The sequence below is a fragment of the Mustela nigripes genome, chromosome 13 (assembly GCF_022355385.1).
Source record: "Mustela nigripes isolate SB6536 chromosome 13, MUSNIG.SB6536, whole genome shotgun sequence".
NCBI lineage: Eukaryota > Metazoa > Chordata > Mammalia > Carnivora > Mustelidae > Mustela > Mustela nigripes.
In genome coordinates, this window is record NC_081569.1 from 38,515,952 (window position 1) to 38,539,723 (window position 23,772).

The 23,772-nt window shown below is 46.7% G+C and overlaps 1 protein-coding gene across 1 annotated transcript in view; it reads left to right on the plus strand.

Moving 5' to 3' along the window:
- The window catches only part of LIPC (lipase C, hepatic type), a 149,225-nt gene that overhangs the window by 12,130 nt on the left and 113,323 nt on the right, over positions 1-23,772 (plus strand). The window contains exon 2 of the mRNA XM_059372013.1: positions 8,139-8,265. Coding sequence (XP_059227996.1) covers positions 8,181-8,265 — 85 coding nt within the window. The 5' untranslated portion in view covers positions 8,139-8,180. The remainder of the gene's footprint in view (positions 1-8,138; positions 8,266-23,772) is intronic.

Here is a 23,772-nt window from a genome sequence, read left to right on the forward strand (position 1 = left end):
AAAAAAAGATGTCTTGAGACACCTGGGTGGCTCAGTTGTTAAGCACTGCTTTCGACTCAGAGCATGATCCCAAGGTCTTACATGGGGCTCCCTGATCAGTGGGAAGCCTGCTTCTCCCTCTCCCCCTCCCCCTACTTGTGTTTCCTCTCTGTGTCTCTGTCAAATAAATAAATAAAATCTTTAAAAAAAAAAATTATGTCTTGGGGCACCTGAGTGTCTCAGTCGGTTAAGCGTCTGCCTTCAGCTCAGGTCGTGATCCCAGGCCTCAGCAGAATTATCCAAGCCTGTCAAAGCACCCCATGGCTTTCTGGAGGACCCTGGGCATAAGCTAACCCAAATGGTTTCAAAACCATGTGGGTAACTGGTAACGCTGTGTAAAAAAGGTCATTCGCAGCATAGCCTCGCCCCAACAACTCCCTGTCAAACACTCTGTTCTGTCCATGACAAAGCTCCGTGCGCAAGAACCCCCTTCATGCTTGCTGGACTTTTCCTACTGCTGATTTGGGAAAACCCTCTGTATGTAAAGTATATAGTTCTATCTCACCATAATGTCTCCGTGGCTTCTCTCTTGAGCAAGTCTCGTGGGCTATTTCAGGGCTCTCTGCACGAAACAGCTGACAAAGGGCTGGAGAACGTTTCTTTGGAACACAGTAATATAGTAAGTACAAGATCTGCGTCTTTGCTGTTCAAGAGCACACAGCACGGCCTCATTTTCCTTTCACCTGACTTACATGAGGACGGCACGCCTGGCAAACGTGCTTTTTTGCTGTGCGGGCTTTGGAGTTAGACACCTATCATTCAAACCCCATTCCACCGCTTACTAGAACGTCGGTTTGGGCAAGTCAGTAACTTCCTGAATCCTCTGCCGTCTTCTCTGTACAAAGACCCTGTGTCCTAGGATTGTTTCTGAGGCTTCAATGAGTCCCACAGCAGGTCTGGCATCTCTGGGAGCTGGCCCCTGAATTGTTAACCCCTGAGCCTAGCAATCAATGACTAACTGTGTCATCAAGACACCACAGATGCCATCGGCAGCACTTGAGGCAGCACCTTGGGAATTGCTCTTGATTTTTCGCAGCCAAGAACTTCACTTGCTAACCCCAGACACGTGTGTGATGTGCCACAAATACCCCTGCCACAGAGAGGTCTGGGCATTTCCATCCGAGAGGCTGCAGCCCTGCCTGATGCCCCGGATGGGGTCAGTGCCCCTGGGTATCCCAGAGACAGAAACATGGGACCCAGAGAAAGAGATCTCAGCCTCCCAAACCGTTTCTTTGCTCTGCTTCAAACAGCCATCCAGTTCATGGCTTAGTTGGTCTCACCAGGTAACCCAGCATCATCACCCAACAACCCAAGCAGCTGGAGGAAGCAGGCAGTCTCAGCTATATCTCCCCTCTTTCCCACAGAGGAGAAGACCCTTGGCAAATGACAAAAAGACCCATGTCTATCTGGATGTTCTAAATCAGCTTAAATCTTTGCTTATTTTTGCTTCCAAGCATGAGGCAAACCGGGGGGGGGGGGGGGGCAGGGGGAAGATTTGACATTCTACTGCAACGACATAATAAGATGCATTATTGGTTCCAAGTATCCAGCCACAGGGGGTAAAAAAAACTGCTTTGGTTTGGGGTTTTGGTGTGTTCGTTTTTTTCATTGTTCACAAACCAGAAGCTGAAATTCTGGCAAGGAGAGTAATTGGCCAGCACAGAGCAGGAAACAAAAATAAGTTCAGAAAGAGCCCAACTCTTTGCTCGCTGGCTGCTTGGGTCTTCACTTTAGACTGGGGACAAGAGAGCCACGGAGCTTCCAGGGACCTAGAAATCCTCCCACCCGATCTGCATGAGTTAGACATTGACCTTGGACAAGGAATCTGGGAGCCTCCATTTTCTCACCTGTACCAAATAATTCCTAGCTCATTTGTTTAAAAAACCAAATGAGCTCTGACTGTACCAAGAGCTGCTGAAGAGACCTTTCACATGATAACATTTGCTCTCACCATTCCATTTTACAGATGGGAAAACCGAGCCAGAGGGAGGTAACAGAATCTGCCCAGGGCTTGGAAAACCAGCCAGAGGCAGAGCCAATGCAAAGTTGAATCTGCAAGTCTTATCAGTAAAGGCATGATGATCTCACTGAATAAATACCAGCTCGTACTGCTGGAAACACTTCATTCTTTCAAACAGTCTAAAACATTCCCTGCAAACTTGTTTTCACCTTTCATTTGTTGACTGATCTTAAAAAAAAAAAAAAAAAAAAAAAAAAAAAAAGATAAGCAAAGGTTAAACTCCAGGCCAACCCCTCTCCAAATGAGGACACATTTGGAGCCTTCTTGTTTTTGCCATACTCCTGCATGGTACTAGAATGTCCACACACTGATTGGTGACCCAATAAAAGCTTGGTCATTCTCCTGGTGGCAGCCTGGCCCCCAGCAGCCGTAAGAGAAAGTATCATTTCCCAGTGGCATGATCCTGAAAGTGTCATAAATTTCATCTTTGGAAATGGAATGCGGTGAAGGCATAGGAAAGAAAGCCCCGTGAAGTCCTGAAGAAAATCTGACACAGAGGGATCAAGGGCCAGTGGTTGTTAAGGAATCTGACCCCGGGCTCAGACAGTCCTGATTTCCCCTCTCTGCCTTTTCCTGGGAAGATACAGTGTGTCCCAGTTCTTAATCTCTCTCTTTTTTTTTTTTTTAAAGATTTTATTTATTTATTTGAGAGAGAGACAGTGAGAGAGAACATGAGCGAGGAGGTCAGAGGGAGAAGCAGACTCCCCATGGAGCTGGGAGCCCGATGTGGGACTCGATCCCAGGACTCCAGGATCATGACCTGAGCTGAAGGCAGTCGTCCAACCAACTGAGCCACCCAGGCACCCCCAGTTCTTAATCTCTTAAATCTCAACTGCACAGTGAGGGAAAGAACAGTACCAATCCAAGAGGTATGGTTTCCATTACTCTTGTCTGAGAACTCCAACCCAGGGCTGCCACTCTTGCATATCCCCAGTTTCAAAGATGAAACAAGAATGGCTGATTTTGAATATAAAACTCTGTTGCTTTCATACGTGAAATTCACCATGACCCCCTGGCTTCTCCCCACCAGGGACTTGCTCTCTTTATCTCTGTGAAATATTTATTTCTTTTCTTCTGATTAACTTTCTTATCACCATTTCACTAAAGGAAAAGGTGACAGGCAGGTCATCAAATGCCAGTCTCTTGAAATTTCCATTTCTTCAAGAAGATTTTCAAATTAAAAGAGAGCAAGAATTGGGAAATTCGTAAGAATGTAATTATAAAACCATTACTATTTTAGACCAAGGATTACAGACAGTGCTGATAACTCTGCTGGAGTTTCTAGTCTCCATGGGCCTCAGGCCCTACCCCTTTTCAGTTCATGGGAAATGAAGAGTCCCGCATAAACTGCTGGGCTTTCTTCAGCATGGGAATGACTACAGATACCACTAATGGAGCTATTGATTCTTCCAAAGTATTGATGGAATCAACCACATTTCTATTAGGTCAGTAAGACCTGGGAGCCACTCTATCCCTCTATCACAGTCTTCACATCTCTTCAGGCAAGCACCTTTATCAGTTTAAAAAAACTTTGGGGCTCTTGGGTGGCTCAGTAGGTGAAGCGTCTGACTCTTGATTTCAGCTCAGGTCGTGATATCAGGGTTGTAAGATCGAGCCCCATGTCAGGTTCCATGCTGAGCGTGGAGCCTGCTTGAGATTCTCTCTCTCCTTCTGCCTCTGTTCTTCCCCCCTGCATGTATACTCTCTCTCTCTTAAAAATAAACAAAACAAAGCCTTTAGGACTACCCCCTCCAAATATATGGGTATTTATGTGCTTGTAAATTACGTATCACCAATATATTCTATATTCTAATTTTATAGTGTAAATTGTATTATATTCTATATTCTAATTGTATAGTGTAAATGTATTATAAACTATATTCTATTGTATATTCTATATTCTAATTGTATAGTGCTATATTCTAATTGTATAGTGTAAATGTATTATAAACATTATATATATATATATATATACACACACACACACAAAATTTTCTCAGGTGATACCTTAGTCCTTCTGGGCTTCTGTAACAGATTACTGGGTAAATAACAGAAATTTACAAACAACAGAAGGCTGGACATCCAAGATCAAGGGACTGGTAGATGCAGTGTCTGATGAGGTCTTCATAGAGGGCCACATTGTAACCTCGCAGGGGCAGAGCAGCAAGGGATCTGTGTGGGGTCTCTTTTACAGGGATGCTCCCCCAACTCATGAGGGCTTGCCCTTGTGACCTAATCACCTCCTAAAGGCCACACCTCTAATACCATCACCTTGGGAGTTCTACTTTAACATACGAATTTTAGAGGGGCACCAAAATATCTGAAAGGCATATCACTTCCTTCTTGTGTCCTGATAGAACAAGCACCAGTTGGAGGCACCTGTTCCAACTGTGAGGGACAAAGAACAGCCTGGAGAACTTTAGAATGAAGGTTCTTCAGACCTCAGTCCCAGAAGCTTAAACTGGATTATTCTTGGGATGGACCTCAAACATATCCTCTGCCTGAGTCTCAGGCTGACTCTGATTCCAATGCTCAAACAGATTTTGAAGCCAGTGGTCCAGACCCTTCTGCTTTCTTACCATTTTCACTTCATCACTGTGGTCCTGCTGTTAACCTACCTCCTAGACACCCTCTCAATCCCCTAAGTAAATTAAAAACAGTTCAGCAATAATAATAGCTGTCATTTATTGTTTCCTCCTGGCCAAGGTTGCTTCACCCCTTTCCATGACCCCCTCTAACCTGATCAGGAAGGCATCAGCAGTCCCTAGCCAGACGAAGGAAAACAGTTAAAGCTTTGGCCACTCACGTCTTGCCCTAGGTCACCCAATTAGAAAGTGATAGGGCAGGGATTTGAACCAAGATCCATCTTACTCCAAAGCCTGGACTTTCGACCACAGACTGTGTTACCTCCAAAATAAGTCACTACACAACTGGACCTCTAGTGTGAACCAGGCCCTTGGCTGGCCACTGCACATGCACATCTCATGACGTGCCTCTTTTTGCACAGGGACGGAGCTCTGTCCGAAAATGCTGATGCACAAGAAATGTCTCTATTTTCTGTAAGCCATCAGAATTACTGACTCCAAATTCATATTTTTCAGGCCCCCTGGATTTCTTCTTTCCACCCCCACCCCATTATGCCATAGTTCTGGATCAGACTCAAACCCCAGGCTTGGGGGTGGGGGTGGCACCAGGTCCTCTGTCCCCCATCCACACAGGTGGCCACCAAGGGGCCTGTGCTCCTTATCTTACATGAGCTGTCAGCACAGGAGGCTCATTGCTGTTCCTACTTCATGCCAGGCACAGGGCCATCTTTTACCTATCTGCCAGCACCACACAGGCCTGTCATCTTCGGGTTCTTACCACCTTCCAGCGGCGTTTCTGGGAAGCTATCTTGCCTGCCCTAGAGATCTAGAGACAAATCTCTCCTCCCCCACCCACATACAAAGCCCAAGAGACTCTCTTTCTAGTGATGAGAAGGTAGGGGTGGGTCCTCCTGCTCCCTTCACATCCCTTTAAAACATGTTCAGCTTTCTGCTTGTCTTTGTTGGTTACAATTCATTTGTCCTAGGTCCTAAGTTTTGGGAAGACAAAAGATTTGCAGAATTATCTCCACTTTGCCCTTCTTAAAAGGGAGAAAGAACAAGGGAGAAAGATGTTCGGAGAAAAATGGTATTAAGCTGGCATTTCCAAACCTTATCTCTGGCTCATGTTATCCCATTTTAGAGGTGAGGAGATGGGGCTCATTAAGGTTAAGTTATATTTTGCTCATCTGGTAGACCCAGCATCCTCGGGCTCTGGAAACCTTATTCTGTGTGAAGTCCTCCTCTCTTCCCTGCCAGGAGTCTCCTTGGCCAGCTTCATGGAAAGACAACAGAGATGGTGCATTAAAACCACCCCAGAAGGGTGATGGGACAGGCAGGCAGACCTTGGACAGATGGGAGCGGGTAGCACCCCTGAAAGGGGACGGATGTCCCTCCTCCTCTCCCGCCCCAGGAGAGCCTCACAAAACAAGCTAGCATGAGATTATACTAGAGAAATTCTTGACTTATGAGAGCTAGAACTCTGAAGACCTTGTCCCATGCAGAAACTGGTAAGCAAATATACTCTGCAGAAATTTGGCAGGGAGAGGTTTTGGTATTCCGGAGCTGCCTGGATTCAACGGTATCTTGCTGAGTTAATCAGCAGAGTAGAACCCCCAAATTATCTAACTGCCTACTCAACAGTTCCACTTACTGTCCAAGAGGCATCTCAAAGGCCCCAGGGCCAAAGCTGATTGCATCATCTTCCCCCACCAAAACTGCTCCACTCACAGCCTTCCCCACCTCAGCTGACAGCTCATCCACTTCTTTGAGCCAAAGTCCTTGAAGTCTTCCTCAACGTCTCTCTTTGCCTTGCATCTCACATTCCAGCATTCAGGAAATCCTGTTGCACCCACCTTCCAAATATACCCAACATATCCACCACTCCCCAGTTCCACTATTACCATGCTGAAGCAAGCCCTCACTTCTCACTGGATCATCGCCATGACCTCCTCACATTCTCCCCACTTACACCCTTACTCATTTATAACCTATTCCCATCCTCAAAAACCAGAATGACTTTAAAAAATAATAATAATAATACAAATCATGTCCCTCTTTGGCTCAGAATGCTTCCCCATGTCTCAGATCATAAAAGTCAAAATCTTTATAAGGGTATCTTCTTGAACATTGGCCTCCTTGTTGTTCCTGGAACATACCAGGCACGCTCTAACCTCAGGGCCTTTGCACTGGCTACTCTTTCCTAATATGTCCACAGAGACTACTCACTGAAATAGTCATTTAAAGTTCAACTTCCCAAGAAGGCTCTCCCTGAACATTCTATTTAAAATCACTACCTCAGGGCACCACGGTGGCTCTGTTGGTTAGGCATCTGCCTTAGGTTCTGGTCATGATTCCAGAGTTCCAAGATTGATCCCTGTGTCCAACCCCCTGCTCAGCAGGGAGTCTGCTTCTTGCTCTGCCCCTTACCCCACTCATGCTCTCTCTCTCTTAAATAAATAATCTTTTCAAAATGTTTTAAAAATCACTACCTCCCCACCCCCTTAATTCTGCTATACTTTCCCTTGTTTCCATAGCTTCCATAGCTCTCACTGCATTCTACAAGCTTCATAAATCTCTGATTCATTACGTCTATTGTCTATCATCTGAGTCCTCCCATCCCTAATGGTACATACGTTTCACAAAGACAGGAATGTTCATCTGTTTTGTATGCTTGAATGTCCCTCATGCCTAAAACAGTGGCTGGTAGATAGTCGGTATAAAAAAAATTGAACAAATAAAGTTTAAATAAAACTAGGGACCCAAGGTATATCATAAGAGTCACACACAGTAACATTTCCCCTGCCTGGTTTTGCTGAGTGGCCTGAATTCTCAGTCCGCTCCACAGTAGGAGTGTTAATTAACACAAAGGAGGAGAGTTTATTATAGGGTCATCTCCCAGTGGGGCTCCCAGCAAAGGCTACCGGTCCTCCATCTTTGCTCCTTCCTACACTGACGTTAGAGGTTTTCTGCCCCTTTCAGCTTATAGAAACATCTCTCCACAACTCTTTAACTTCAGGCACCAGCAATTTTGCTGAACTGAACAGAAAAAGGACCCTCCAGCAGCTCTCCACCTGCCAGAGCCCTTCTCTATTTCTTTGTGCTTAGCTTGCAATTTGAAACACCCCTGCCATGAGCCAGCATCCCCGTCACAGTGATGACAGAGGGAAAGCTAGGCAACCAGGTGAGAGCCACTGACCCTTGACCTTTGACAGCATTCCCAAACATACTAACTTTAAACTGATTAATTTGGAACTATGACCTTGGCCCAAGAAGGTAAGAATACATAACAAGATATTTGATTTTCAAAATGTATCGGGATTTTTTTAAAAAAAAAGCTTTTGTACATCATCCTTCATTGCATTAGATATAGTTAGGCCTGGAATTGGGGGATAGTCAGGGAAGTGAACACTGGATACCCTGGTTAAAAGTTAATTATTAATGAGCAGGCCTCCCTCACACAGTATCAATAGGCAATCTGGTCTCTTTAACTTCAGAAATTAGCAAGAAGACCTCGGAGACCGGGTGAGACAGGAGAAATGGAAAGGCCCCCGTGTGTCTCTATTTTCTTGGTTTTGTGCGTCTTTATCCAATCAAGTGCCAATGGACAAAGCCCGGGACTAGGTAAGAGCCTGCCTTTTCTGCGGAGATGGGCATGGATTTTCTTTTTTAAATGTCTGTCACGATGAATCTAAGTGGTTCTTGATGGTGTGGGACAGAGCTCAGTCCTATTAATGGTGTCATGGGTCACAGGATGAGCTACCATTTGTACGGGATTGAAATTTTAGGAGATCTTTCTGGGGACAAAAGTCTAAAAGCACTCGCCGCTTGCACTGAAGTCTCTGCCATGTCTGATCAGATCTAGTCATCCTAAGACTAGGATGGAGAAAAGTCTGAAGGAGTTCTGGATCTTCCAGAGCGCTAACTTGGTCTGATTTGTGGCTGGGCAGCACAGCTTCCAATGAAACGCTCTGTCTCGCTAAGGTTGTCTGATTGTTGGCTCTCTCGGAGGAGAGAGGGATTTGTAGGGTCCTGTTTCCAGTCAGGTCTGAAGGAGAGAGAGCATTGCACATTTTCTAGACCTCATTTTTTTTTTCAGCCAAAGCTTTACTCTGAGACTGAGGACTCCAACAGCAGTTATACCTGTTTGATCTGTAAATTCATAAACGAGATGAACGGCCAAAAATAGATCCAAACGCTTGATCTGACAGGTGGATTCCAGGTTCCTGGCTAAATAGTGCACTGGATCAGTAAGTGACAGATATGAAGTAAACTGAGCAATTTGACCAAATAGACAGGTATTGGAGCCTTTTCTGTGTGCGGCTGTTACTGGTCAGGAGCTAGTAGCTCTAAAGTAGAAGCTTTAGATTTTTTCTTCCCTCAAAGACTACACTTTGGAAGGAGCTCCAAAAATCTGGAGAATGAGGAATTTGGTAACCAATATCACTGCAAGTTCCAGACTCTTGTTTCCCCTTTAAAAATAAAGGGTCGTTTATTATTTTATTATTATTTTGTATCGTAGGCCGGTTGATAACTGATGGGTAGTACTGACTATTTGCCACTGAACATCGTCTGTGCCGAGCATGGGCTCACTATTGTGCATATATCAGCTGCTGTATGAAGCCAGGTCCAAAAATGACAATAAGAAGTTAGAGCCAAATAGGCAAAATTGCTAATCCTCATTATTCCCTGGGTGGACAGGGATTTTGCTGAAGGGCCTGTCCTGACCTTCAGTCCAGAATGTTGTTTTTGTGTGCTTATTTTCTATCAGAGTGTAACATACATCAAGTGCCTGTGACATAATTGCCCGATGAATGTTCATAGTAGGAACCTGCATTGGAGAAGCTTCCTTTGTGTACCTCTTGAACCTTAACGTCAGTTACTTTGCCTTCAGGGGAACTTTCCATTAATGAAAGCATACAGCATGTGCTCTTTTGCTTCTGGCTTCTTGCACTCAACATTACACCAGGGAGCTTCACCCAGGGCACGTGTCTGTGGTGGTGACTTGTTCATTCTGGTGGCAAAAGCATTCCGTCATGTCACACTACCACCCTCCTTTTATCTATGATGTTGTCGATGGCCTGGAGTATTTCGTGGAGACATGGAGGTTGGGAGTCATGAGTGCCAAGGAGGAGGCTGAAGGGCAGGATGGCCTCCCCCAGGCTGCTGGGCATTGTCCAGACTTCCCTCAACAGATCTCGTGTTGGTCAGCTACTGCTGTCCCAGGGCTTGGTTTGTCCAAAAGCCGAGGGAAGCAGCCACGATTAGCAGATGGGTTCTTCAGGGAAAAGGATCAGAGTGGGGAGATCTCTTGTTCTCTTGAGAGCAGAATCTCTTGGCAGAATTCTTCCTCCAGGAGTGACCCAGATCTGTGTGTATGATGCTGGTGGTCATCTCCCAAGGCTGGCTACAAGCAAGCGCCCACAGTGGGGCCCTGTCAGACGGGTATCTAGTCTGGCAGTTCTCAACCAGCAGCAGAACTGCCCCCCTCCCAGTGGACTTTTGTCAATGTCCAGGGACATGTTTAATTGTCACAGTTGGGGAGAGAGTGCTATGGCCTGTAGTGGGCAGAGGCCAGAGATGCTGCCAAACATTCTACAATGCACATGGCAGCCCCCACAATGAGTTATCCAAGGCAAAGTGTCCACAGTGGGTCTAGTGTTGGGAGACACTAGCCATGGGGCAGGAAGAACTCCCCCAAGGACCCTCTTCTTTAACCGCCCCCAGACTGCCTCTTTCGGTGTTTATGAATGACGTGACTCATGGACCCACTAAGGTACCATGCACCGAGTATCAGCCGGATATTATCCCCTCCTTGCCATGGCAGAGAGTCAGCCAGCATTTAGGTGATCTGCGGGGGTCCCATGGCTGTTCAGAGCAGAGCAGGGAGAAGCTCCGAGAGCTCGATCTGTCTGACTGAGGCTCTGGGCCTCTTTCCACTGTGCTCACTGCCAGTGAGTGAAAGGCCAGAGGCCGCTAGAAAACAATTCTGCTCAGTTCCCATCAGGAAAGACAGATTGGGGCGGTTGTTCCAATCTGCCAGCACCAAGGGGAACAGGATATGGGGAGCCTCCTGAAACCCCCAGGACACAGAGCTACCATCACCCTCATCCCCAGACCTCATTGCTTGAGACCCAGACCCACCCCCTCACTGGTGTTGCCATGACAGCCAACACTAGAAGCTGCTATTCTCAGCCCCCAGCAACCCCAGATGTCCATCACCACAGCCTGGGGTAGTGGGATGTGTGTGTATGATGCTCCCTCCTATCCCAGCTGCAGCTTCCAAATCCTGGGAGCAGCTGACATTCACCCAGTCCCTCATTCAACCACTGTGCACCAGCACGCGCCACGTGTATAAGGCAGTACACAAACACAGCAGCTCTCACACTTCCTGGTCTCAGGACACCATTACATTCTGAAACATTCTTTAGGACCCCAAAGAGCTTTTCTGGTATGGAATACATCTATCAATATTTACCATATTAGAGACCAAAGCTGAGAAAGTTGTGTAAAGGTTAATGCCTTTAAAAATACCAGCAAACCCACTGCGTACCAATACTTATAATACCATGAGAAATGCCTTGTTTTTCCAAACATCAACAATGAAAAGGGAGTCCGAAGAGTGACACTGTTTTACAAAGAAGTGCTGCAAATTTCTTTAATGCCTGACTTCATGGGAGAGGGCTAGATTCTTCCATTTCTGTATTCAGTGGATTGTTGTTTTGCTTTGTTGGGAGAGCATGAAGAAAATAGGTCTCACATAGAGGCCATCCCCTAAGGCCTCAGCCCACCCACAGAACCATGGCTTTTGAGCATAGACAGTGTACAACTATGCGGCCCGCCAGCCCCTGGCCCCAGCTCCCACCCTGAGCAGTCAAATCAGGGGTGGACCAGGGGCGGGGCGAGGTGGGAGCTATCTACCCCAGAATTCCATAATAAGGCGGACAGCTTCCAGAAGGAATGTAAATACAATACAGAATCCACTAAAAGTTGGTCTTTTTTTCATTATCGCAATTCTAAACAATGTCAGTGATCAGATAAGCCTCCTACCTCCTCAAAATAATTTTTTGGCCCAAGTGGCAAACAACTGCTAGTAGTTACTGCTAAGTTTCATTAATATCTATGTAATCTTCAAATGATCTCATTTTTGTTACTTATTCTTTAATAAATACGATGTTCTCTGTCAATATTAATTTTGAGAATTCCAAGTTATGTGGCTGGCCCCTGACACTCACCTGTTCGGTGACGAGCTCACTGCAAGCGTCATGGTTTCAAATCCTCCCAACTGGCTTTGACCATCTCATGTCTCCAACCCCTGTGGTACATACTGCATTCTCCTACATTTAAACAGCAAATTCAGAATCAAAGATGATACACCATAGTGATTATGAAGACAAAGAAGCAAAACCTGAGAATTTCCATTCTGCTATCCAATGTGACCACTTAGAGCTTTTAAGTTTGCAGTGTAAAACAGTGAGACAGATAGGACAGACCTGGGAGGTGTAACACAGTTGGCCCTTGACCAACATTGCGGATTGGGGTGCCGACCCCCCCAAACAGTCAAACATCCACATATAATTTTTGACTCCCCCCGACCTTAACTACTAACAGCCTACTATTGGCCAGAAGTCATACTGATAACATAAACAGTCAATTAACACATATATATGTATTGTATGTTATATTTTTACAAGAAAGTAAGCTAGAGAAAAGAAAATGTTATTAAGAAAGTCATAAGGAAGAGAAAATTAACTTACAGTACTGTGCTGTATTTATGGGGTGGGGAGGAGAAAATCATCCACACATATTTGCACCCATAGAATTCAAATCTGTGTTGTTCCAAGAGTCAACTATATTTTGTTTGGTAAGTAAAAATTTTAGTTCTTTCAGGAAATACTTTTAATGCATTTGAATATCTTCAAAGTAGCAGTGTGTTCTTCCTTTCAAATTGTTCATTGCTCTAAGACTAAAGAATAAATTAAGAAAATAGCAATTCCTAATTTTTGCCATATTACTGAAAATAACTTTGTCTTACAGAGCAGGGGCATATTCAAATGATCTGTTCTGGGTGTCCTATACATGAAGCATATCACTGAGTCTAATATAGGACATGAGATGTGTACATAAAATTTTCTCGACTAGGACCCACTAAGAGTACAGTGGGTTGAATGTTTGTGTTTCCTGCAGATTCATATTGAAATGCTAACCTCAACATGACAGGAACATTAGCTGTGGCCTCTGGGAAATGATTGGGTCATAAGGGTGGGGTTCTCTGAATGGGATCAGTGGCCTTATAAAAAGGACTCCGGAGAGCTTGCTCTTTTTCCAACCTGTGAGGAAACCAGGAAGCAGACTCTTACCCGAACCTGACCACGCTGGCAGCCGAGTCTCAGACTTCCTGCCTCCAGCAGGGCGAGAGATGAATTTCCGTGGGTTATGAGCTGCCCAGTCTGCGGCACTTTGTGTGGCTGTAGAACAAGGAGCAGGGGGGAAGCAGAAGAGTTGACTTCCAAGTGTGGGGCACAGGGAGGGCTCTGGGGAGGCCAGCGGCATTTGAGAACAGCTTCATAGGGTGGAATTGGAACAAAAGAGATGGAGGCGTTCCTCGTGCATCTGCAAAGGTACAGAGCCTGTACAGGACACGTTTTCCACGTTCTCCCAAACAGGCCTTCCGGGAAGAAGCAAAGCAAAGCAAATCGTAGGTGGGTAGATTGACAGCTGCCCTGGGTCACAAGTGCCCACAACTGGAAACAACTGGAATGCCTAACAATTAACCGTCCAGCTAGCACAAAGTCCATCTGTAAACAAGTATTGTTTCAGATGCCTACTCAAGTACTAAAAGTTTCAGAAATTTCTGAGGGTGATCAAGATGGAATTCACAAATACAAGGCTTAGTGCTGGCCCTCAGGCGCTCACAGTGTAACACCAGGGATGTTGACCTGCCCCAAGGGTGGGGGTCATCAGAGAGTCCAACCGCCTCCTGGGATGGCACCCAAGGCCGTGCGTCTGTGCACTTTGAGTGGGGGACAGAGGTCATGAGTTTGGCAGATTACCAAAGGGACCTGTGACCTCCAAAAAGTTAAATAACAACTGGTCTTGTAGCTTTTAAAAATAAGTATAAGGAAATTCTACATGCAATAAAGTGAGGGAAAAAACTAAATAACCCACTTATTGAATCATAACTATGAAAAACTAAATACATGTATATGGCTAGGGATTAGAAGTATATTTAAACATATATATAAAGAGTTTTAAGGTCATAGAGTATAGGCTTTTTGTAAGAGAAAAAAATTTTTTAAAAACCTGGGGAGCCTGGGTGGCTCAAAGGGTTGAGCCTCTGCCTTCGGCTTAGGTCATGGTCTCAGGGTCCTGGGATTGAGCCCCACATCAGACTCTCTGCTCAGCAGGGATCCTGCTTCCCCTTCTCTGCCTGCCTCTCTAACTACTTGTGAACTCTCTCTGTGTGTTAAGTAAATAAAAATCTTTAAAAAAAAAAAATTCTGATTAGCTGCAGTTAGATTGGTCTTGGATTTGTTGTCCCAAGAGGGCCACCAGGAAAGGGTTATACCTAACACTGTGACTTCAGGCCTCCACAATCATCGGCTCGGGCCCAGAATCATCCATCCCATGGGGCCTACGAGTTCCTGGTAGGCCTCTATAATTTCAGGGAAGGTCATTTATGAGTAATGTTGCCGGTGACATCTGGAGATGGAGCTCGCTCATCAGGAATGCATGGGGAACCAGAGTCTAGCATACTAGTGACATGCTATCTTCTCTCTGCTAAAGGCCAGATCCCATCCACTGCCAGACTTCCTGGCCCAACCCCGAGCCCTCCTGAGGATAACATACCCAGAGAGGACAAGCCTGGAGTAAGAGGACAGCAGCCCATCTTCTACCCTGCTTGCCTTGCACGGGGACCTAGGACTTGCACCCGTATTCTTTCATGCTGGGTCAGGTGAATAGTACATTTTTCAAAAAGAAACGGAGTGGCTGATTGAGGAAGGAACTAATTGGGGCTAGGAACTGACCGTAGGCTGTGAATCACCAAGTGAGTAATCCAGCCAAAAGCCAACTGGCCTGTACGGAGATGCCCACGGCCACGTCCTCCCCGCCCTGTTACCCGCACCAGCTGCATGGGTCCTCATAGGCAAGTCATCAGGGAGGGGAAAGGAAGGTGGAGGCTGTCCACAGGCAGGGCTGAGCAGTCCCCACAGGAATGGACCATGCTGACATCAGCCTGGTGTCCCTGACATCCACAGATCCACACAGGGCAGAGGGCACAGCCATTCTCACAGCCAGGAGGGTGATTATATGCAGGCTCCCACGAGGGTGTCCATTTGACAGAGTGGCCCTCTCAGCTGGGCGCTGAGGTCCCTAGGGAAAGGGACGGGCCAGGGCCAAGCAGGACATCTGGATGCCTGCCAAGCAGGCCAGGGGTCATGGCTGGACTTCAGGCTCAGTGTGGAAACCAGGACAATGGGAGGGAGCACAGCCAGTCCTGCAGGGAGGGGAGCTCCCAGGCAGGCACCAGCCTGGGGCAAGGAGACAAACTCCAACCACCTCCTCCAGGGTGCCGGCCATGCTTGTCAAGAGAAGGTGCAATTCACAGACGCAGCCACAAGGTAGCGCAGTGAGGCCCCAACTGCTTCAGGGTTTCAAGAGGGGATTTCAGGCCTGGGAGAATCCCAGTTTCTGGATGACTCGGGAAAACTCAGGGCTGTTGGCTAACCTCCCTTTCCTCTCTGTTTATGACTCTATTTCCGGGAACACTCATAGTTTTGATTTTTTCCACAATGGTCTTGGTGGGGAGGGGCGGGACGAAGTGAAGAGAAAATCAAATGCCTCAAAGGGGAGGCCTCCTTGTCTGTCTAAGAGCATTTTCACCTCCACAGACCAAGTTCACCTGAGCCTGGTGAAGTACCCAAGACACAGCTATTCCGTAAAGTCCTGTGTGGTCATTCAGAATAGTTCTGATGAAAAAGTGGAAGAGGCAGCTCTGAATAGTAGTTACAGTATTTGTGTTAAGCAGGAAAAAAAGCGGTCTACCTGTTTGTGCATGTCCTGTGATCACAACCCTGTGAAAATATGTGGAGGACAAAAAATACTAGAAGAAAATGTACAAGAATGCTTATACTTTAGTTGAATTTACATCTAAATTTTTGTCTCTTCCAAAATTTTTGTAATGTCATTTTGTGTGTGCATGTCTGTGTAGCAATATAATTTAATGATCTGAATAATTTTAAACATTAATTTTATCTCAAAATGATAAAATGACTTTGACCCAATCAGTGATTCTCAGTTTTCAGTGTACATCAGAATCTTATTAAAATAAGGTCATCCTAAACCTTATTCATAACATAAATAATCATTAAACTTATTAAATAAAAAAATCTTATTAAAATAAGATTTCTGGGGGCGCCTGGGTGGCTCAGTGGGTTAAGCCTCTGCCTTCGGCTCAGGTCATGATTTTTGCTTCCCCCTCTTTCTCTGCCTGCCTCTCTGCTTCCTTGTGATCGCTCTCTATTAAATAAATAAATAAAAATTTAAAAATAAATAAATAAAATAAAATAATATTTCTGGACGCCCGCTGCAGAGTTTTCTCATTCAGTAGGGTCCAGGAATTTGCATTTCTAGAACGGTTTCAAGTACTGCTGCTGATCAGGGACAACACATGGAGAACTATTAGAAAAACAAAATCGCTAGTCAACGGCAAAACAAGACTTGAACCCAAGTGTCCTGATTTCCAGGCTGTGGGCTCTTCCAACAGAAATAACACAGGCCTTTGGGGCAAACCTGGCTTCATTTTTTAGTTTCCTGATAGGGAAGGGGGTGGAATTAACATTCACTGATACTGCATTTTGACATACCTCAGGGATAACCGCAGCCCAAATAATACCAAAAAACCAGGATATTCATGATAATCTATTCCTCCAAAAAATATGGGCATGCCAAAAAGAAAGTGATTCTTAAAATGAAGAAAAATCCCCAACCTGAGACTTACTTGCAATTAGTGGGAAAACACTAGCTGCAACAGCTAATGAACCATACATGAACCCCTCCTTGGCAGGCTTGAAAACAGGATCAAGAAAATTCTTTTCAGATGAGCTGGGCACTTCCAAAAGCTGGGCAGAGCCATGGATTCTCAGTTGACTAGGACTGGCCTTTCTGATTGCGAAAAACTTTCCAGTGACAAATGTTCCCCGCTTCCTTGTCCCAAGAGAATCCCAGTGAAAACAACACACTGCTTGATACTGAAATATAACAAGATCAACAGCAGCAAATTAAAGCATTCATCAACCACCTACTGTGTACCAGACCCCATGGTCAGTACAAAAAAACCCCATCCTTGTAGATACAAAAATGAAAAAGTACATTTCATTCCATCAAGGAGCTTCCCAAATCACGGGGGGTGGGGGGTGTCTTGGGCTCCCTACAGCTGCGCACGCGTGCGTGGGTGCATGCGTGGGTACGTAGGTGCATGCATGCGAGCGTAGACTAGCAATTAGGAGAACCACAATTTCAATTTCAATTCAACGTGATAGGTGCACAAGTAACATCCCTTACAAAATACCAGAAGGCCCTGAGGCAGAAGAGGTCAGCTGAGGAGATACGGGAAGTGATATATGGGCTGAGTTTTGCAGGAAAAGATGTGGAAGGATGTGGCAAGCAGAAGGAAAAGCGGAAACTAGTCTTGGAGAATTGAAAAAGGATCATGAAATTGAGAATCCCTGAGACATTTGCTGTGGCCCAGCGTGGACCCTCTCAAAAGAAATGGCTGGAGGTGAGCGGGGCTCCGAGGCCAGGCTATGGAGTTTGGCCCTCACCCTGGAGCAACAGGGCCAACCACTGAGTGTTTAAAAAAAAAAAAAAAAGAAAGAAAGAAAGAGGAAAAAAAAAGAAGAAGGAGGAGGAGGAGGAGGAGGAATGAGGCTGCTGGCTGCCTTTTTTGTGGGGTGGAGGGCTTTATCTCTCAGCCTTGCTGAAACCGCCACCACTCCCTCGTGGAAGCCATGGTATCAGCAGGAAAAGAAGGGTGGTACTCAGAAGTCACCTGTGCCTCAACCTCACTGGCCTGCCCAGGAACGCTCAGATCTTCCTCGCAGGCAGGCCCCAGCCTTAGGCAAGTGCCTTTGAAGTTTTTGTGTTAATTGCTATTCCTTGCACTAAATTGGAGGAGGGGTTTAGCTGAGGAAGTGAGGCAGGCCCACATAATAGAAACTTGAATAGGAATCTTCCATTTAAAAAGTACTGTATTCTAAGTCTGGAAAGAGAACCGTTTGGAAATTCCACATCGCACTAGCTTAGAGACCCAGTGCAACTTCAACTTGAAAAACTCCTTCCTACCCATATGATACCACTTGCTTCTTACAACACCCCTGTAAAGATTTATTGGGCAGTTGTCAGTGTGCCCAACTGACAGATGGAAAAGTTCACCAACCAAAGATCACCAAGAGCACACTCATCCCACTCAAGATCAAGGCTTACTGACCTTACTGCAGCAAGAAAGAATCCACCCCAGAGAAACCCTGGGGCATCACAGTGCGAGATGTTTTGGGGGACTTCTCAGTAGATTGGGTTTTGTGGGCTGAGGCAGAGAAGGGGGGAAAGTGGGGGCCGTTCTGACTCAGAGTCTGTCAAGGGGAGGGTGAACAACTCAATGACTGGGTCTTCATAATTTAATAATCAGTTAGTTACTGTTAACTCGTGGTCACATGACTTGGACAATAAGGATGTAGCAGGCAGGAAGGGGAGGCAGGGCTCCTGCTGGCTTGGTACAGAGGCAGCATTCGGGGTTGTCGGTCGGGAGAGGTGAATGGTTAGTCACCTTCTTGGTTCCTCGTCTGTCGCAAACATAGGCATAGAAGATCCTGGTAGCACACTGTTTCTGGTCTGTGGCCATTGTCTGTGTTCAGCTGGGAACATCCTGGTGCAGCTGCCCACAGGGCTGGTTTTTGGTGCTGCTGTGTTTTGTTTCCATTTTCTCACATCCCAAGCACCTTATGGAATGTCTTTGAGGGCTCTCAGTTTCTCCGTGCCAGCTGCACAGACTTGCGGGGCAGGGTGGTGGGGGTGCCTTCACCTCTGGTACCTGTGAGTGGTATACAGGGTTTCTTCTAGCATTGAGAAGTGTCAAAGAGACTCATTGCAAGGTCACCACAGTGCCCAGAGACCATCACTGGCTGCCTCATCTGAAGTCAGCTGTTTAAATGTTCACGGGAGAGAAAAATATGAAAGCCAAGTTCTATCCACTTTAAACATGAGACATTGCCCCCTGCCTTAACCCTAGGGTGACTCAATTGCCTTGAGCTATTCAGAGATTCCCAAACACCAGGAGGACAAAGGCACAATTCTATAGGAACAATTCAAGCAGTAAATGACCACAGACCATTTATTTCCCCATGTGGTTTCCTCCAGGGCCAGACATGCTTGCGGGCTTGCCTGAAGGGCTGGGGCAGGAAAAACCTCCCAACGTCCCCAGGATTCTCACTGATGCATATTTTTGGTGATGCTCAGCATCTTGGCCTTCAGAGTATCCTACTCAGTGTCAGGGTCAGGGGAGCCTGGGACATACTCTGAGCCTCTCTGGGCCTGACCGCTTCTAACCAAAGGCTTACTCTCTCCACACCCACTATGAGTGTGGGACACACCCAGCAGCAAACCTGTATGTGGACAAAGTTCTGATCCCTCGTATCTCATCTCCCTTCACAGTCCCAGGTTCCCCAAAGTCAAGTTCACAAACGAGGTACACATGCAGACCCAGGCAGCCTGAAGAAAGGAAAGGCCCCATGATGCCAAGACTGAAAATTCTGGGCCAACTGAAGATAATCAAGGATACTTTTAAAAACCTAAAATGTTTTTATTCACTCAAGAATCCTCTAGGGACAGGGTTGCTTTTACAAACAGAGCTGGACTCTCCAGGGCTTCTCTGAGGCTTACTGATGCTAAGAGAACACCTGAGAAATCTCCTCTCGTGAGACTCCCCCGAAGCCAGTAACAGGCATCTTGCTGTGATTCCATGACTGGGTCCCCTTGGCATGTCCGCGTCCATGCCCTGGCCACCACCTTCAGGCCACATAGAGGGAGGGGCTCCCACCCCTGCGATTCATGATAAGGATGGGTGATATCGAATCAGAAAGAGCTGGAGGTGGAGTGCATGGGTGGCCCAGATAGTTAAGCTTCTGCCTTTGGCTTGGTTCTTGATCTCTAGGTCCTGGGATCAAGCCCCACGTCAGGCTCCTGGCTCAGTGAGAAGTCTGCTTCTCCCTCTGCCTCTACCTCTCCCCCTACTTGTGCTCTCTCTCTCTCTTTAAAGTGAATAAATATAATCTTTAAAAAAAGAGAAAAGAAAAGAAAGAAAAAGAATAAAGTGCTAGAAGAAGACTCAAAGGGAGGGTGGCCATCAGTCTATCGCCTCCCCACCACCGGCCCCAGCAAGACACCCAAATGACTGACTCCAGCAGGGAGGTCTACACTGATGGATGGCTTCTGGGACACAGATTTACTTCAGCCACACACCAGCTCTGTGCCAGGCCTGTGCGGGGACTCCAGCAAAGCAAACTTAATACTCCTCCAGCCCACAAGTGGCTGGCGCTGCCCTAACGAAGGGCCTAATGAAAATATGAAATTTTGTTTCTTACAGTTCTGGAGGTTAGAAGTCTGAGATCAAGGTGTTCGTTTCTTCTGAGGCTTCCCTCCTTGGTTTGTGGTTGGCCATTGTCTCCTCTTAATCTTCACATAGACTCCCTCAGTGCCTGTCTGTCCTCACGTCCTTTTTTATAAATCACACAGGATTAGGGCCCAGGCTGTTGACCTCATTTAACCCTAATTACCTCTTTGAAGACTCTATCTCCAAAGACAGTCACATCGGTACATTTGGAGGGTTAGGACTTCAACATATGAATGTGGGGAGGGGTGGGGAACACAACTGTGAGCCTGGAACATCTGGCAAACACTTTCAAGACTTTGCTCTGATGGGGGTCCCGGGCCCGGTACTGTGGATACTGTAGATAATATCATTGCTCTGTTTGAGCTTCGGAAAAACCCCCCAGGGGCTTTGGGGTTAGAAAAAAAGGTTTATAAATATCCATGAGACTGAAAAGTGAGTAGTAAGTCGGTGTGCTCTTAATCAGGCCCAAACAGGGGAGCCTTTGCTCTGGGGGTGCAGGAAGTCATGGCCCAGCTGAGAGGCCCCGGAGCCAGCTGGCAGCTGGTGGGGGGAGGGGGCGCAGCCTCTTTCAACAGCATGATTAAGACTTTCTGGCAGCACGAGCAATAACTGGCAGGAAACCAAGAAGGAGCCATTTATCTGGCTCATATTGCGGGTAAGTGATAAAACTTACCCTCTGGCAGGGTGCCTGAAAGACCAATCATCTTTGCCGGAGTGTGCTCAGTGTGAGCCCATACAATGGCTCTCTCTAGCTTTGAGAGGCCATTTTCCCACACAAGCTGTCTTCAGCCAGGCTGTTTCCTCGACTCGCCTGCGCCTCAGCCAAGGCGAAAGGGCCCAAGGTCAGCTGCCATTTTGTCCGGGGTGCCTGCCTCCCTTGTCTTCATCCCCTGCAGACCCAAAAGAAAAAGGGGATGGTCACCCATCACCGGGACGTGGCAGGCCTGGGAAGGTAAACACTGAGGCCTCCTCCTCACGTCTGGGCACTTGGCCCCTGACACCGGCACAAAATAAACCATCCATTCCTGAGAGAGACTGTGGGTGACAAAAGAGAACCGGATTTGGACTCTAAAAGCCTGGGTCTCGGCCCCCACCAGCGGGAGGCTTGGGCACATCACTGTGGTCTCCAGGCCTCTGCTCGAGAGCAAGGGTGAGGGTAACAGACCCCACAGTGCTGCTGGGAGGACCAACTGCGATCCCAGAGGGGAAGCGCTTCGCAACTGCCTACTGCGAGCTATAAACAAACACTTCTGAGCATCTACCCTGGACTAAGTCATCCAACCATGGGGTAATGCTAGCCTCATGTATGCACTATGCCCGGAGTCCTCCCTACTTTTTATTACAGAAGTGTTCAAATAAGAAAAAGTTGAAAGGACAAGTATAATGAGTTACTGCATTCTGTCCAGATAGATTCGATAATTAACATTTTAGCTTATTTGCTTTATCTCTCTCTATATGCGTATTTACGTGTGTGTGCACTGCAGAACCACTCAGTTCCCTCGCTCCCTCTCTCACATATGAATATATGTATCTCACGCCTCTCTCTTGTTCTCTCATATATATGAGCCCGCTGTCCCATGTTATTTATGGACCTCTCATCCGTGGCCCTTGACTCATGGCTCTTTGACTACCTGCCACCATGTCTGTCTTTCCACTAGACTGTGAGCCCGTCAAGGGCAGGAGTGAGTCTTCATCCTCACTGTATCCCCAGGACCCACACAGGCCTTGCATGGAGGAGGCTTACGGCAAATAACCACTGAGTATATGCCTCCACATCAAAAGCTGGGTGCCACACGTTTGTTTTCAGTAAATGAGTTTTAAGTCATTTCATTTAGCAAGTTCCACACCCCTGCTGGCGATCCTGGAGAACATCCCAGAGGTCCAGGAAACCCACCTGCTTCCTTCCCCATCTGAGAACACAGGGACTCTGAAGTCCCTTGGGGCTCTTTGTTAGAGGCTGCCGTCTACCTCTGTCACAGAGCTATGGACTGGCAAGGAAGGAATGATCCCCAGTCCACAGCCTGCTCTGGAAAGCACACACACAGGGCCACATGGATGCTGGCTCTGCTCCCATTATGGATCTTACAGAAGTGATTCGACATCCTTTGGATTTCCACGGAACCAAGAAACCACTTCCAGACTAGTGACAGTGGGAAGAGGGCATGCATGGAAGGTATGTGTGTGTGTGTGTGTGTGTGTGTGTGTGTGTGTGTGTGTTCCTGTTGCCTGTGAATTTCCCGCAATGCTCACTTCCTTCATAGGAGTTCTTAGGCTTCCCCCAGCTTCAGAGGTTGCTCTCTAAAGCAAAGCTTCTCAAACTTTAATGTGCACACGAATCATCTGGGGAGCTTACTAAAATGAATGTTCTGTTTCGGTACATCTGGGATGGACTCCAAGATCTTGCATTTCTAATAAGCGTCCAGGTCATGCCAGTGCAGCTGGTTCCCAAGCCGCACTTTGAGAAGCCAAGTTTTAAAGAACACAAAATAGCTCCTCCTTTTACTCTGTGATTTCGTATTTAGCACCTACCACGAGGTAGAAGGTAGCGTGCTAGCCCTGGAGGAATGGGAAAATGGGGAGAAATATGAAGATAAAGAAGTCATGGGGCGCCTGGGTGGCTCAGTTGGTTGGGTGACTGCCTTCGGCTCGGGTCGTGGTCCTGGAGTCTTGGGATCGAGTCCCGCATCGAACTCCCTGTCTGCTTCTCCCACTGACCCCTTTCCTCTCATGCCCTCTCTCTCTCTCAAATAAGTAAATTTAAAAAAAAATCATTAAAAAAAAAAAAAAGAAGTCATAACTCTTTGCCTCAGATCAGCCAGATACGCCTAATTACTAGGTCTAACATTCTGTCTAAGCTGACTTATTCTTACAACAACCTACAACCCTATGAAGTGCACATATTATTCTCCTTTCACGGGTAAGGAGGCTGGGGCGCATACAGCTAATTGTTTTGTCTAAAGGAGGAAAAGGAGGCAAGGAGATTTGAACTGTGGTCTACTTGACTCCAAGGCCTGTGTCTTTCCCCCATGCACCTCTTTTACACCTGGTCTTGAACATCTCATCAAGTCTTCAATGACCACAAACGGGGCGGTGGCAGGGAAGGGGGAGGGAGCAGATTCGAGAACCTAGCAGCCTGCTCGTGGGGCCTTCTACATATTTCAGGTGATATGTGGTCCCAATGTGGTAGATCAAACACTGCTCTCACTGGCAGACCTCGGCCACAATTATGGCCTGAACTTTGACATCAAACAGCCGTGTGACTTTGGATAAACCACTGCCCTCACCTGGACTCAGAGTTGGATGCTCTGTACCTTCTCTACTCTCTGACAAAAGGTCTTCCAGGTTCCCTTTTTGTTATGTCCCCACTTGGGGTCCACCAGCCCAAACTTGTTAGCTCAGAACCAGGAGTTTCTGGAACTTTTCTGGAGTTTTTCCTCTTTACCTCCCTAACTTCACGCGTGTCT